Raw genomic sequence first — 17,393 nt, 5'->3', positions numbered from 1 at the left:
CAGGAATATTTGCCCTCGTGCACTTATCTGGATCTGCAGATGTTTGCGAGGAGGCACATTTTTTTCCCAATTTAAAATGAAATATAAGTAGCTTAAAATGAGACTGGTGCTGACAGAAGAGCACAACAGATATTTATCTCTGCGATCAAATGGAGCAGGCAAGGGATGGAAAGAACAATCTGTACCCGTAATCCCCTCGGCTGGGATCCCCTCCAGACACAGCTGGGCTGCCTCCCGATCACACAAGGGCAAGACTCCCTACCACAGACTTGGATGAGAAACCTCCATTCAGTCCTCAGACAGAACAGCAACAAAACAAGAGACCAACAGTAGGGAACCTTATTATTCTACCTCTAAACTATTAAGAGATGCGGGCAGCACTTACTGGGAAGAAAATGAGAGAATAACTGATGTTTCCACAGCGAGTCAACCAACAGAACAGTTCTGTTCCTGACACGATGAAGATGCCCAAGCTGAAAGTCAGTGCAGTGCAGAAAAGCTTTTAGCAATGTCGTTGTTACACCTACTGTACACACACAAACTTTCTGAAATCAGAAGTGCCATCAATTTATCACATTCATTTAATAATTTTCACAAGGAATAACTTATTCTCAAAAACCTAGCGAGAGGAATAATCAAGTGGTAATTACCCTCACGTAGCACAAAGCACTATTTGTAGTCTTTAGTTTCTTTTAGATATGCTACTGATCTGCGATGCACGTTTGTGGAATTGTTCAAGTATTTCTTTGAAATGTCAAAACCTAACTATCTATGAAGAGGCCCTCATACAATCTTCTTATGTTCTCACCAGCTGAAGTTTGCTGCCACAGACAGGCTAATTACTTGTCAAAGCCTCTTGATCATATTAAATATGGAAAAAAGCTCGCAACAAAAGAAACGTAAAACAAAAATTGTGAATTGGTGCGATTCAAACTGCAAGGAATAATAAATCAAAGGGATGTTTAAAAAAACCAATCTGAAACAAAAAAATTTAAAGAATGCAAATGGGTAGGTTCTGAGAATACTTTTAATTATTCATTGGGCATACAGTTTGAAAAGTGTTGATAAAAATTTAGCAGCACAGCTGCCTGACTGCTCTAAAGGAGAACTGTAAGCTTGCTTAGATGCTAGGTAGCACCAAAGGAAGTCTGACAGATTGACCAGCATTTTGGCACCCACTGCAGGTATTCCCTTTTGCCCTGAAAATGTTGATGTGGTCCCACTGGTTGGTAAGCTTGCAAGACCAAAGATGTCACAAGGGATTCAATGGCATTCTTGGAGATATGCCTTGATACTCTTCTCTGGTTTGGTTTGCTTGGGTTTTTTGTTGGTTTTGTTTTGTTTTTAAATATAGATGAAAATATGCACAAGCCTGATTCCATTTAGCTTTAAAAAGAACTTCAAGAAATGTGAAGGAAAATAAAGCTATGAAAGTACGAATGAAACCATGAATGACATAACACCTCCAAATAGAAGCGCTCCAAGACAAGAGATAGAAATGGCCTACCCAAATCCTTGATCAGAAGTATTAAGTCTAAAGACCACCTACACACAAAGACAGGTGGGTTTCAGGCTCTCTTTACAGCTCTGGAAACTAAATTAAAAGGAAAACAATGAGAACTAAATCCACATCAAAACATGGATCATGAGGATATGACTTCATGCAGGCACATGCAAGAGACTGCAAACTACTTGGAAAACAGAGTATACAAGTTTTTCCGGTCAATACACTGAAGATGACTTTCAGCTCAGTAGTAAGACTCTCTCACCAAGTCGTTTTTTTTTTCCTCCAAATGCAAGAGCTGATAGCTGTCAGCCCAGCATGAACAACTTATGTCAGAAAACATGGCATAAAACAGAACACCCATTGAAACGGGGACTGAACCAGAAATAATCTGTGACTGGTCACTTGAGCTACATTAAGTGCAATGCAGATGCTGGTATCTCCCCCTTTGTGTAGGCACAGGACAAAATAATGATCTGCTCTTACAAAACGCTGAAGCACTTCAGCAAGGTTGAGCGCAACACGGTCAGTGCAGCTGAGGGCGTGCAGTTAGCACAGGATCAGGAGCTGAGGCTGTCAGACACCTCAAGACAGCGTTTACACAACCAGGCATCCCTTCACCACCGAGTATCAGCTCATCTGCAGTCCCAACCAGCTGTTCACAATTTTTGTTTGTCAGATGTGCACATAATCAGACCTGTCAGAAGTCACACAAATTACAAATCCCTTTTTCACCTTGCTAGTGTGCAATGGCTCTGAGACAACACAACGCAGTCAGAACTCTTTTCCAGGAAGAGGAAAATAGGAAACTTAGCCCTCTTGTAGACGATCATCTCTGCAAGATATTCAATCTAAACTAAGCAGCCCAGAAACAGCGAAAGGGTTCTTGAGCACTACCCTCGCTCCCTTCTGCATTTCATTTGCGTTTCGCAGTTAATTATGGGCTAACAAAATGATGGGTTGTCTTTTCTTTCTGTCGAGTAATTCCAGAACTTACCAGACCACTAAGGGTTCAAATACACAGGTTCAACTAAGCAAAACAGCTACAGATAGTATTGTGAAAACACAAACGGGTTTTACCTTCCTTTGTGAGGTCTTCCTCTTTCTGGCACACCTGCAGATGTCCTCCGGTTCACAGTGGAGTAATCAGGATCCAGTTCATATCCTTCATCATCTACTCCAAGGCTGCGGTTATCATCTTCCAGTCCATAGGGCTCTGGCTGGGAGCGTTCTGGCTGGGAGCGTTTCAAGTCAACGTTGCTGCCCACTGGCACCTGAGGCTGGGCAACAGGACCGTAGTTATCCCTTCTGCTTGGCAAAGTGAAGCTACCATCGTCTGGCCGGTAACTGCTTCCCGGCACGTAGGCGTAGCGAGGACGGTAGTTGACACCACGAGACAAGCTCCCGTAATTATCAGACAGATCCCCATAACCATCGTGACCAACATAAGGTCGATACTGGCCTTCGTGGCCTTCAGGGTAAGAATCATTGTAGTTGTTGTAAGATCTGGTCAACGTGGAAGATGCTTGTGGCGTGATGTACCGCTCCCCATTCTTCATGTACCTTCTGTCTATTGAATCTGTGTAGCTGCCCATGGGAGATGAGCCATCCATTGAGGGCAGGCCATCAGGCCCAAGTGGCACCTGACGCACTGTTCTGGTGGTGACCGTTTTGACCATTTTGGTAACCTGTGAAGAAGTAGTGAATAAGTATGTTAATTTTCTTCTTACTGCACAATGTGATGAGACACGGGGAGCTAGAACAGTAGAACAAGGAGAGAACATCACAAAGCATACTACAGCAACATGCCTGTTGAACATGAGCACTGGTGTACTCGTGAGTTCACCTATTAGGTTTAGGACTGAACAGTGGGAAAAATATTTCCACAGAAAGCTGAAAAGACAGGTCACAGAGCCAGAGTTAAGTGCACTCCAGGACTCTTGCTACCAAATCAAAAATACTGCAGCCGCACCAGAGGGCCTTTATGTTCAGGGTTTCTTGCTGAAGTGTAAGAACAAAGACTCTTCCAGCGTTTCTAAGAACACGCTGCCTTCATGTGAAAGCTCTGGCAATCTGCATAAGACAGTGCTGGATAAAAGCCACTACAATTTACAGACTAGCAAAGGAACTTCTGTTTTGGTTGGCACCTGGGGTCCAACTTCTGTACTGCCTTCCAGAGTGACCAGCAAAAGCTGTTTTGAGGAGAATACAAAGTCCAGCAGAAGTCAATCTACCCTTTGTAACCCTAACCCTTAAAAAGTTACTTTAACCTGGAGTTACACCAACCCTAGTAAATGCTGACTCTTGGCTCTCTGTGGAAAAAAAAACAACCACAAAACAGCACACCCACAAAGATGAGAGGGAGAATCGATCCAACGCAGAGTATTGCACACAGGGAGGGAAGAAACACCAAACAACATTGTTAAGAGGTATTTTGGGTTTCTAAAGTATTACAGAGGTCAGTAAGCCTCAGTAAATGACACTTTTCTTCAGGTAAGCCACAGAACAAAATGCATAACTATAACACGTACTCCTGGATTGCTCAGTGGCTCTGAAGTCCCAATAGATATTTTGACCTACAGCCTCTGATTTAAACATTTAGATTGGCACCAGATTAGCCAAGCTGCTGCAAAAACCAAAATAATTAAAGTACATCTCTTGAAGTGGCTCCAGAGACATCCTCTGGCCACATGTTTTCACACAGAAACCCCAAACAGAAAAAATTCACCCAAACAGCATTTCTTTTCCTAGAGACATCTGTGAGCAAATGATACTTCAGCCTAATGAAGTAATGAAATCCTGCAAAACTGAAAGCAGCACAAATGGCTTTCCAGCAACAGCGTAATTAAACAGCATCCCAATCCTGAATAAAGCATAGCCAGGTACCAACATGACATTATCTGCTTTGGGCCAGAGCTGAAAGAATTTTTCCTCTTCAACCCAAAGGGATTTCCTTTGCAAGTAAATGTCAGGAAAGACGCTAGCTTCCATGCCTCCAAATCTTCTTTTTTATCTTGTTTTAAAAGCACACATTTTAATAACTAAAAGAAAGGAAACTGGAACTAAACAGTTATTTCATGACACAGAATCCAACAGCGGGTTTTGCTTATTACCTGCACACAATACTTCTATTTTCCACTCAGCGTGACTGCTGTCATAGTATTTATAAAACCAGACAGCATTTAGAGAAGAAAAAGAGCTGGTGTGGCTTACAGTAGCTCTTTGTAAAGTGGATATTCACCAGGCAACACAGCTTTTGTGTTTAAGTATTTTCCTACTGAAGACTGGAACAAAAGTTTTATTCAAAGCAATATGTTTATAAGTGATCTTCTAAGAGTAAGAAAAGCAACATTTCTCAGGCCTGAAATACAGGGGTTTCAGAAAGCAATGACAAAACTGGGTGCAAAGTGCTGGGCCTCTGCGTTCTTGAATTTGGGAACAAGCAATGGGAATAACAGGAAGTAAGGTAGCGCATCAACAAGCTGATAAATCAGAAATTGATATTAGCCCAGGAAGGAACAAAGAGGCAGCTTTCTAGATGCCAAGACCTCACAAAGCCCTTTCTTTCAGCACTATTCAACAAGAGCCAGATATTTTAAATCTAACTCATAACTTTGCTTTTCAAGACATATTCTGCCATGGGTGCACAGTTTATCGCGTGTAATTTTTCATAAAGTAGTCAAGATCAGACAATGTGAGATACTTAATATACCATGTCTGTCTGCAGCAACAGCATGAAAGAAGAAACAAGCTTCAACCTGCAGGGTCCTCGGGCAAAGGCTTTGCAGAGGAGGCATCACTGCTGCACGTCTTCACCCAGCTTTCCTACTGCCAGTTCTGGATTCTTGCTCATTTTTGACTGTTCAATTCTGTTGAGAATCACTGTTATTGTCAAACTTGATGAGGTAACACAATACAGAAACGTTATGGCAAGGACAATTGTGTACCAATATTCAGTACACAGAATCACAGAATGGTTTGGGTTGGAAGGGATCTTAAAGCTCATCCAGTCCAACCCCTGCCATGGGCAGGGACACCTCCACCAGACCAGGTTGCCCAAAGCCCCGTCCAACCTGGCCTTGAACACCTCCAGGGATGGGGCATCCACAACTTCCCTGGGCAACCTGTGCCAGTGTCTTATTACCCTCATAGTAAACAATTTCTTCCCAATATCCAGTCTCAATCTACCCTCTTACAGTTTAAAACCACTCCCCTTCGCTCTGTCGCTACCTGCTCTTTTCAAAAGGCCCTCCCTGGGTTTCCTGTAGGACCTCTTGAGGAACTGGAAAGGCCACAATAAGGTTCCCCTGGAGCCTTCTCTTCTCCAGGCTGAACAGCCCCAACTCTCTCAGTTGGTCCTCGTAGGGGAGGTGCTCCAGCCCCTGACCATCTTCGTGGCCTCCTCTGGACCCACTCCAACAGCTCCATGTCCTTCTTATACTGTGGGCCCCAGAACTGGATGCAGTGCTCCAGGTGGGTTCTCACCAGAGCAGAGCAGAGGGACAGAATGGCCTCCCTCGCCCTGCTGGCCACACTTCTTGTGATGCAGTACATGTACACAAAAAAGACAAAGCAGAATTTCAGAACACTTTGAAAATCAATTCCTAGACAATTTGTGAACCTACCAGTTACACTTAATGAGTTTTTCACCAAGCCCTGGTACTCTACAGAGTATTTACAGAGATATTTTTAATATATACAACCAACACAGAATGCAGGAGATTAATTTACATTTTTTTCCCACATTTTCCCTTATTTTCCTGTCTTCGAGACTAGCACAGACACGTTTTCAATGGCTGTGGCTAGTCAAAAAGATACACCGTCAGCCAGCACATGTAAGAACAAGTTTACAGTGTTAGCACAGCTTCACCTCTATTATGCTCTGAATGCTGCCCCTATTAACGAATGGAAAGAAGCAGGACAACCAAAACCCCCTTGTCAGACACATAAAAAGGAACGTTTCACTCAAGCATTAAAGTGCACGTTTCTCATAGCATAAAAGCATTCAATAATGCTAAAGGTGTTATGGTGGGGGAATCAAATCAAGCCTCCTTTTATTCTGAGAGGGAAGGAGTATTTGCACTCATGCCTCATTTGTCAGGGGCAGGCACTGAGACAGAAGATTTATCATGTGATAAACAGACTTTGTTGCCTACAGGACAATGAAGGGAAGCTTTCTGGAAGCAATTAGCCAGCACACAGAGGAAGGTCTATTTATTAGGTTTCCAAGCAAGAAAAAAGCCAATCCAACAACCACCAGCGAACCAAACATCTTTATTTCAGGAAATCCAGCTCAAGGGAATTTTTCATTTCTATTTCGTAAAAGAACACAGGCAGTCTTGAGCAGCTTACAGCACAGTAATCTTCTCTCCCAACATTTTTGTGGTTTCCTTAATACTAATGCATTAGCCAGAGAGAACGAAGCTATTCCAAATGGGAGTCCCAGCAGACTCTCTTATCTGAGAGACACCTGATCCTCCAGATGCACCCAATCTTGAGAAAGATTTGTTAGCATGAACTCCTCACTACAAACTCAGAGATACAAGTTACTCTGAGGAAGTGTAATTTCACTTCCTCTATTTACTTTCCTTCTCTAAAGAAAATCTGTTTAAAGAAGTTTTTTAGCCCAATGACAAATCAAAGGCGCTCAACTGTTCCAATGCTGCAGTCTCAGAGTACCAGACAAAAGCTTCCAATTACTTCCCTATGAAGAGGCTGCCTGAGTATGCTTAAAATACATTTGAAATTCTTTATTTCCTTCAAACTATATTAAGGTTTCAACCACAACAAAAAAAAGTGCCAATATACCAACGAATTCATGTCCCCTGCAACCAAAATCTTATGAGACTGCAGAAGTTGGTGCTTTCAATGCCTCCCCCCCTACCCCAGGATAATATAACTACATTTCAAGTTTACTGACCTTAACACTGTTCCTCCACCCTCCTCCTCTCCCCCTGAGGAGAATTATTTAACAAAATAATTGCTCTACAAGCCCCATGATGATATTTGCACTAATTCTGTTTTGGGAAATACATTCGCCAACAGAACACAAAGGAAATATTCCCACATGTGAAGCAGCTTCTGCATTTTCCTGCCCCTCATGCTTCTATTCCAAACAAGAACACCCAACGATTGGACTCACTGGACGCACGTGCTGATGGTGCAAGTAGATCCCCCAATGCGCACAGTGCTCAGGTACAAGAGGAGGAAAGACAGTACCAACATTTCAGTTGAGGCAGGCTATCATGGTCAAATGCAGTCATCTTAACCAGTACCTATAATTCTGCCTTACATTTTGGTATTCAGCTTGGTTTTGTTTTGACCTTTTTTTTTCCTGATAAATTAAGTATATTATTAGAGCTGACAGGGCTACAAATTTTGTCAAAACTATCTCATAAAACAAACAAAAACAAATGAATGCACGAATACAAAAGCATTCTGAAATTTCTGAGAGCTTATTTTCGAACAACAGACTGTAAAAATTAATCAGCCCAAACAGGCTGAAGCTATTACCTTTCTATTAAGTGCTGTGCAAGAACTCACTCCGTAGGTTTTCAAAACAACAGCTCAAATTTCTCCCCTTCAGTTTTAAGCATAACATTTCACATTTTGAAAGGGACCTCCACTTCGGCTGAATCCCATTCCTTCTCTATTACCCAATTCCCTTGAATTTTCTGCAAAGTTTCGAAGAACTGCATCTTAGGGTTCCCGGCACCACTACAACCAACCAGCTTCAGTCACGAGCACTTTGCCATGGCTGCCACTAGGAAGTGGGAGCAGCAGTTAACGGCTGTGGGGAAAGATCTGGCTTTGCCGAGTATCTGAAAGCACAAGGCAAAAGGATGGACTACAAATTAAACAACTTCGTATACAGATGAATTTCACAGTCTTATCATAAAACTTCACTTTCTATGAATAAAAGTGACCTAAATCTCTCCAATCTTTTAGCATTTCAAAGATAAAAAGCGCCTGAAGAAAGAAAAGAGCAAACATTAACACAAGCACAGACACATCTCATTTGCTTTGTCGAGTTCTTGAGCCACACGCAAGCAGGCTCCCTTTACCGCGTGGCAGTGCTCCAGCCCGCGGGCCAGAGGTGGTCGTTGCTCCCCAAGGTGACTTTCACTGCTTCAGCACGATAGGTATTTGGCTTCCAGAGGGATTATGAAGTTGAAATGAAGCATTATCTGCCACATCTTTAGTGCAATGAATGTTATGCAGGGACATAGTCTAGTACTAAAAGAATAACAGCTCGGGGAAAATTACTCAGCGATATCTCATTTTGAAAAGGCAGATGTTCTCTATTTAAAATATGTCAGATATTAAATGCTATTATGCCTTCTTCCTGTTTCGCTGCTACAGGTACCTTCAAATATGTGGGGGAAAGCACAGCAAAGCTGTCAATGCTTCTGGATAAAGGTTGTTTCCTTAATACAGTACTGAAGAGAGTAACCTCCGTAAATTATGGTTTTGAAACAATGGGGGGGAATAAAATAAATAAAGTAACAGCAGCATACAAGAGCATTCACATTTACAGCTTTTGCTATGCTCCAGTTCAAAAGGAGGAATTTCAGAGGCATCACTCTCCAGCAAGCTAAAGATACATATAATTTAGCAAAAATAAGTAACAATTTTCTTTTGAAGAATAAAAAATGCATGCTAAATGGCTTTAGGTTGACTAATCCCCACACAAGCTACGCAGCAAGGAAAGCATGCATTTGGAAAACATCTATGGTCTCTTTGGCTCTTAAAAAAATAAGATTTGTGTTATTTACTCTGTTGGAGGAAGCATCTTGAGCTGCTACTTTCTTTACAAGAAAAACATACTGGAGAATGTGACTGGCACGATTGTAGTTACAGAGGTCATAAAAACAGGTTCTAAACCCTTCCTCAAAGAAGTCTAGAGCAGCCACAGCAACGTAGAGCATAAAAACTTTCACCTGCATGTTGTGCTAACCACCTGGACTTAACTGATTGCTCAAAGAAGTATAAACCTAACCCCCTTAACATTTAAAGAACACAGCATGACCATCTCAACTCTAAATGTTGCCCTTATTAAGTAACAGATTAGATATTACTGAAAAGAGATGTGAAGATTCCCGCCACAGGAAACGTTGCTCCTTTAGAAGGATAAGATGGAGATGCACACTAAAGGAAGGCCAGACCGGAGGGGGATTTTGGGTTCTGGTTTTTTTTGTTTTTAATCTGAGAGGGAGCAGGCAGAGAGACAGAAGAGCAGTTTCTGGACTTGTCAAAGATCCTACTACTGCACAGGGCATGCCCAGTGGACGTGTGCTTGCATCTCTCATCCCAGAGAAACGCTTTCCTTCACCGTCCTTATCTGAGCAGCAAGGTCAGAATTTTGCCACTGCTCAGAGATCCCACAAAATTTAATTTTCTCTGTAAGGCTCCACATACGATAGTGTGACCTATAAAAGCACTATGATGATACCCAGTAGAAGTGATAGTAAGTCAATGCCAATTAACTCCAGGACACTAAACTGATGCTACTAAACACCAGTAACAACAGTTCTCATTTTCACATTCTCTACAAAAACAAAACAAACCAAACAAGCCAAAACCCAATGTGATTAAAAAAAATAAAATCTGACCTCAGATTCATATCTAAGAGCTGTTAAATCTAGGCCATATTATCACAGCAAGAAAAAGGGAAAACCAAACCATTTCAGAGACAACCACCAGCTCAGAAGTGTCACAGCAGCTCTTCTGACAGCTAGGGCTAAGCCAACCCCGTCTGTGTTTTGACATTTCAAAATCACTTTTCTCAACAACTGGATCTACTTATTTATTTATTTATTTAAGATTTGGTCATTTTAGCAATGAAATACTAGGAAACACCTCTGGATAGTATGAAAGTTGAAGTCAGCCGCATTATTTGAAACATCATAAATGCAGAGCAAGACAGCTATGCACCCTCCCCCCATTCCAGACACACTTCAGTGCCTGGAGTGAACTACAGGAACAGGAGAAAGCCTTGCTCTTGGAAACAGGAAGGTAGCTCCAGGGTCGCTGTTTTTCCAATTTTCTTTTCCCATATGCAGATACAATTCCTGTTTTGGAGTTGCCATTGTCCTTCTCTGTGGGAAGAAAAATAGCAGGTACACTGCACGTAGGAGAAAATGGCACCTCTCACACCATGACAAACACGCAGCTTTATCAGTGGCAGGACTATTTCAGACAAACTATTTCATTCCATACGGTCCTGTTATCTAGGGACCACTGCATGGCCTCTCCTCTATTTTTACAGCCATAGCTATCATTTTATCCCCTTGCATAGCTGCATTTACAGTCTCTTAAAACCATGCACTACTATTAGTGTATACAAAAAGCTGTCCATCCTCACCGTACTTTTATCACTTCCTTCCTGTAAGTAACAGTTGTTGCTGTTGCCACTAGAAAGAAAATAGCCAGTCTTTCAAATAAGCCACGGACTAAATACGTTTGACTATTTGAAGAGCTAATGAAAATGTGGGGGTTTTTGTCTGTCTGTTTTATTTTTACTTTAAGACCTTCATCTCCTTCCAAAAATAAGCCAGCTATATTCATCTTCTAACTAACTACAGAAAACATTACGCTAGGTACTCAGTTAACAGTAACATGTGCAGGCCCACTGACCTCAGGAAATGGACATTCCTTTACTCCAGCCTGAGGATCTGATGCCCTGAACAGATATCATGGAGAACTGCAAATCTGGAATACCAGTAAAAATAAACACTGATGTATGCAGTGACCTCTGTTCAACTCCTTTTAACACAGAAAGCAGTTGGACAGTCTTTTATTTAATAAGTACCGTTAAAATGTTTTTAAAAAGGGAATCACCCTCCAACTTTCACAAGACCAAAACCTAACAAGGATTTCTGCTCCATTTCCAAGACCCAAAGGACAAGGCTTACTGATGTTCCAGTGGTACCAGAAAGCATGCAAGGCAGCCATGAACACACAGCACCTGCTCAACAGAGATGGCAAAATTACCTTACACAAGGGAACAAAAAGACAACAGGAAAAGCGGAACACACACAACACCTGTAATCCAGCCAAACCCAAGGTGCAGTCACTTGAGAACACACCCAGCCTTCCCCATGCATCAGGAGTAAAATTCCTTTCACAACACAGCTGCAGAACTGAAATGCTATGGTGTTATTGAAATAGGATGTTTCCTGTTCTAAAGGACAAACACGCTGTTATTGTAGATCGTAACCAATGTAAAGACGTATGTCCAAGCACATTTTCTTCAGCTGCAGAAGTAATTTACTTCAAGCCCTACCAACTCATTTAATTCTTGTATCACTGTATGCGTTTGAGGGCAATGCTTTGAAGCGTTTTCGTAAAATAAAGTGAATCTTAAAAGAATAAACAGTCTGGGAAGCGGTTCTAGTGGTTTTTGTTTGGTTAACCTGGATAATTTCTACTGTACATTGCACAGCTCCATGAGCAGCTGTATCAGCACAGCTGACAGGGAGCAGACTGGACATGAAGGCAAAGCTGAAAAAGCCCTGAACTCAGCTTTGCTGGCAAACAAAACATCCAGAGGATGTCGAGGATCACAACAGCATGACTGTCATCACTCAGGCTGCTCCCTGCTATTTTTATTTTGTGAGCAGGCGGCGCAGTGCCGTTTTCCTCACTGGTTAATAACCTCTCACCTTGGTTTCAGTTCTCCTCGTGGTGCCATCTTCTGAAGTGACAATGGACACATGTGAAGTGGGAGTGCCTGGGTCTTCCTCCACTGTGACTGTCTCTTCCACCATTTCTTGAGGCTCTTGCATCATTGCTATTGATGTCTGGTTACTGGGGCTCTGTTCCTAAATGAGCAGGTAAAAAACAAAGAAAAATTAACTTTTCACTTCTACTGTCATGGTATAACTGTTTTATTGATTCCAGTTTTCTCAATTGAAAAACACGTTACCCAACAACTTCCAAGTAGAGATTCAGAGAAAGAAGTATCTACCGTCTTAAAGAAGCATGCTGCAGCTATGCTGGTATGGCTGAGCTCAGCTCAGCAAATGGAAATCGTGTGAGGACTTCATATTTATAGGCAACCTACTACAGACTAACAGACCACTACCTGATATTTAAACCTGCTTTAAGCTTTCTCTTCAATGCTCAGCATAGGAGGAGTGGAATTTTTGTCTGCAAAAACATTGTTCCTGTTCTGCAGTGAACAGGATCATCGCCTTTAAAAGCAGTTAATCTTAGACACCATTAAAAGGTTATTTCCATTTGATAAAATACACTCAGCTGCAGACTACAGAAGGCTATAAAACAGTAAGGCCTACTGTTAAACTGCCACCTCTCTCAAAACTGTCCAAAGTAATGAGAATTTAAAAAAATGGACAGCTAGAGATTAATAGCTGAATTATGCGAAATGCTACCCTTCTGACACCTTCCTTCATTAAGTCTGAAACACCTAACTGGCTATAAGCTTACATAAAATTTATAACAGAAAGACAACATAAAGAAACCTAAACAGAAAGAGCAGCTGAAAGGCCGATTCTTGCAGGTGTACTGCCCAAGGAGAACACTTCTGCTTCTTGCCAGCACCAACACCTGAACTTTCCTTTTTCTTAAGCAATCGCACGTCTCGGCACAGAAATCAGAGAAGCTCCCCTTTGGTAGATGAATGTATTTCAGGAGTTTCACAGCAAGTGGCCAATAAAGAACTGGCTTACATGCTGAGAAATATGACTTTTCTCCAGCATTATGAATCCTTAACTACGTAAAATAAATGACAGACACTTCATTACGTGCCCTGAAGGTATCGGGCCACACTGGCCTCAAAGCCAAAGCAGGGCTTCTATTTGCACATCTCAAGCAGGCACAGAAAGAACATCCTTCATTAAGGAATACACACGCAAATACACACACACAGACACGCTCTATTTTGATTTAAAAAAAAAGGGAAAGGAATGGAATGACACAGCACCCTAAATTGCAAAGTGAGTGCACTTTTTCTAAAGAAAACACTGTGGGCAAATCCAGCGTACCTTCTCACAGCACAGGAAAACAAAGTGATTGGGATGAAACTGTTACTGTGCAGATGCTGAGTCTAATTACGTAAAATTTTAAATATTTTCTGCTTGCGAGCAGCTTCATCACCAGGGAACTACGACATCTTATTTTGTAACATTTTATTTAGAAAAGTTGCATTTCATCCCAGTGATGAACTCTGCATTGCCCCCTCCGCTGTGCCATGTTTTGTGTAAGCCATGAAGGACAGTATCCTTCCAAGTGACTTTATGCTGCCAAGCAGGAACAAAGTACTGAGGTCTCATGAAGCTGCACAGGGAAAAGTGTCATTTAATCCATGTGTGATCTATGATTTTCTTTGAAACAAGCCAAGATGCTCCTGCTCAGTTTCCTTTATTTACAGCTGTATATTGACATTCTGGATCTTGGACATCAGTAAGGAAGCTGCTTTCATTTTCAGGTAAATGCTAATATTAACCAAGACTATGACATTAAGCCTCAGGCAATCATCTCAGTCAAAACACAACATGGACAGCCTTCAAAGAGAACACATGCTGGACCACCAGAGGTGATACAGGCAGGCACTTCCATTCCTATTAAAACCACAGAATAACTCAGGCTACAGAATCAATCAGCAAGAATAAGGCTTCTGAAATCCTAAAGAAAACCAGTCCCTCCGGTCTGCAGTACTTAATCGTTATGGCCAGTAACTTATGATACACACTGTATTCCTCTATGGTAGGGCTCTCATGTCAGATTCTGCCTTCTGCCCACAGCTTTGGAAGGGAGATTAGCTCCTGGGACAAATACATTAATCCCTTCACATTTCTCTTTGAGATGCTATATTCTAACTGCAACTCCATTTTTCCCACTGCACAGTAAAGAGAATTCACACAATACTGCAATTCAGTAAAGACTTAGAACTTCCATTCACCTTCATGCAACCCCAACCCTGCCAAAAGCAAAGAAACCAGTTACACAAAGATTATTTTCTATCACACCTTGTCTCTGTAAACCTCCTCGTCACCTCCAAAGCACTGAATGTCAAAACTGTTTCAAGGAGGGACCTTCTCACTCTCACACACTTCTGTACATACACACATCTCATCCATCACCCTCATTTCCAGCTGCATCTTGAGGTGACCGCACAATTCACATCTCTTCATTCCCCTCTAGATTCTTCAGAGGCAAACTCTGCTTTGTCGTTTTAAACCCGAGGAGATGGAAGGTGGAAAGAAATATTTCTCTCTTTGAGCTTTTGCAAAACTTTTTCTTTATGAAAAAAATAGTCTCCCTTTGTATGCAGGCTGCCTGTGGGCAAAGGAAACCTTTAAAGCTGGGCACTTAAACATGAACAAATTGCAAACTAGAGCATATTGACTTTAAATGAGCTCTGCACTAGTTTTTATCCTCTGGCTGCTTCTAAAATGAAGATTCAGGGAGATATGGTACAGATCTGCACTCCTACAAGAGAAAACCCTTGTTAGCAAGAGACAGTCCTAAGCATCCGAAAGAATAAAAGCCTGCAAAGTTCAAGGTAGATATCCCAACACAGGCAACTAACCAGACTGCATCTTCTTCTGTCTTCCTTCTTATTATGTGAGCTAGAGGAACACAGGGAGCAAAGAGGAGAGCACACCATCCAGCTTACTCTTCCCTGAATTAGTTTAAGGAGGTAGATCTCCAAACTCAGTTCTTTCTCCACAAAGCTAACTTGGAGTTGTCACAAGCTAACATTAACATAGCAAAGATGCAAAGATTTTGTTACCTGTTTTTAGTTTCCATCATTAAGAATTTTAGGTCATCACAAATTGCAGAAACTGGGACACACTACCCCTTTCAACCACCTTCCTCTGTGCTCAGCTTCCCAGTCAGTATTTAGGACGCTCTTTTGCTAAATACGTCTCAGCATCTCAGATTCCAAACATATGGCAGGTGAGCCCAATTATTCAAAGTAAAACACAAGTTGCCAGAGAGGCTGGAACATGACATCCCCTAATGAATAATCCTACCAGTAGTTCCCTGCCTGCTAGAGGTAGCCAATTCCAGTTTAAAACAACACACAGACACTTCCCTTGCTGACGGCTTTCAAAGAAAAAACCACCAGACAATTCCTCTTTTCTTATCACATTGGGAACTCAAGTCTGCAGGTCAGTGTCTGGATCAACGGGGTCCGTGGCCAGGCTCAGCCATGGCTGCAGCTCAGCAGGAGACCAGTAAGACCAGTACTCCTCCAGCATAGCCAAAGCATGGACTGAGGACTCAGGGCTGAGCTTAAATAAACAGAGCTCCCAGGTCTCTGGGTGGAAGTCCCACCTGAAGCTTGTCAGGGTCACTGAGGTCTGTCTGTGCCCTCAGCTGAGGGAGCCCACAGCTCCTCTAAAATGGCAGCAGGAGTTCTCCTCAATAAACACACATAAAGGTGATATCCTCCCCAAAATTGCTAAGTATTACCCACGAGGTCCCTTTCAAATAATCATCTTTGGCTCCCTCCAAGAGGATTACAAAAAACCCCTCCAAGTATCAGAACAGATTCCAATTCAGATATTGTACAGGGCATCGGTAGCCATGGCTTTTCTCCTTGCTTTTTTGAGTACCAAATGAACCCTATCATGTTGATCTGTGCTTGCATCTCCAGTGTGCTTTAAAAAAAAAAAAAATCAAGCTATTTAAAAAGCAAAGCAACAATAAATTCATCCCCTGCATGTAAAAGTTAAGTGCAGATGAAACAGCTAAAGACCTTGTAAAATAAGCAAGAATCATAAAATAACAGTAATTCTTGTTTTGTTAAAAAACAGAGTGATTTACCATTTAGGGCACATATCTCCTAGGGCTTATTTTGCATTAGAATACTACAGCTCCTATAATCATCACCATTTCAATTCCTAGAGTTACATTTCCATCCAAGCAGCTATTTTATATCTTTTTTAATAAAAGAATAACCTCCCTCAGGAGGATCAGACATCTTACTTTAAAACAGTAAACAAAATTCCTTATTCTCTGCCTATGAAACAATTTTAAACAGTCTGGAAAGAATATAAAATTGCAGGAGATTATTACTTCCACCAAAATAGTCTCTTTTCAAAATCACTGAAAACGTACATCGAATCATCATTCTCCCAGAGATACCCTTTGTTCAGCGGATTGCAATTCAGGCTTCTGCTTACTCCAGGCTACTGTCGGATACCCAATTTGAAGGTTCTTGCAAAGCACAAAGGCTGGATTCTACACCAGTGGACACACTTGTCCCCAGTCGACCCAGCACACACAAAGCTTAAGTGTATCAGCTCTAGCGAAACACATTACAAGTCTGGGCGTAATTAACGGCATTGGACAACAATGCTAATTTAATTAAATGTGGATTCTCTCCCCTCCCACTATTCTTTGTTTAAATTGCTTATTAAAGCTTCAATCTCTGAGAAACATGATATTATCTGCATGTGCAAAGCAGGCAAACATCAGTTTTGTCAGAGTTGTGTCTTATGCTGACATTCTGCCCCACTGGTCTCCTTCCAACCTAGGTCTGCACTTCCAGCTCAGTCGTGTCCCCAGATCTGTTACTTGCTGAAGGCACCTGGAGGAGAAAGGAAGACAAAAAAGGCGAGTCTGCAAGAACACATCAATCCAACAAGTATGTCGAGATGTGCATCAGATGGGTATCCCAATGGGACATCAAAGAGGAAGAAAAAACTGAGGGAGTCTGTTGAATTTGGTGTGTCTGTGATAGATACTTCTCCAACAAAAGATCCGGCTCCCCAGAAGCCGGAGACTCTCAAATCTGATTACTCTCACGTTCTCCTGCCTCCTCAGAGCTCCCTTTCTTTCACCACAACCTGAAGATCCCTGCTGTGTCTCTGCCCTGGCTTCCTCTAGAGCACTTTTAGTGCATCTCTGTGGTGCA

General features: G+C 41.9%; 1 protein-coding gene across 2 annotated transcripts in view; it reads right to left on the bottom strand.

Annotated features, from left to right (window-relative positions):
- The window catches only part of ARVCF (armadillo repeat gene deleted in velocardiofacial syndrome), a 98,854-nt gene that overhangs the window by 78,813 nt on the left and 2,648 nt on the right, over positions 1 to 17,393 (bottom strand). Inside the window, exons 2-3 of one of the 2 annotated variants that reach the window (XM_010187741.1) lie at positions 12,169 to 12,327; positions 2,585 to 3,192 (exon numbers count right to left, since the gene is read on the bottom strand). In XM_010187741.1, the coding sequence (XP_010186043.1) occupies positions 2,585 to 3,192; positions 12,169 to 12,327 (767 nt within the window). Of the gene's footprint in view, positions 1 to 2,584; positions 3,193 to 12,168; positions 12,328 to 17,393 lie in introns of those variants that run through there. The other variant, XM_010187742.1, reaches the window with a different exon arrangement.

This window comes from Mesitornis unicolor, unplaced genomic scaffold (genome assembly GCF_000695765.1).
Source record: "Mesitornis unicolor isolate BGI_N332 unplaced genomic scaffold, ASM69576v1 scaffold6237, whole genome shotgun sequence".
Taxonomy (NCBI): domain Eukaryota; kingdom Metazoa; phylum Chordata; class Aves; order Mesitornithiformes; family Mesitornithidae; genus Mesitornis; species Mesitornis unicolor.
The sequence above is the reverse complement of the archived record's forward strand: the minus strand, read 5'-3'. Positions and strand labels throughout refer to the sequence as shown.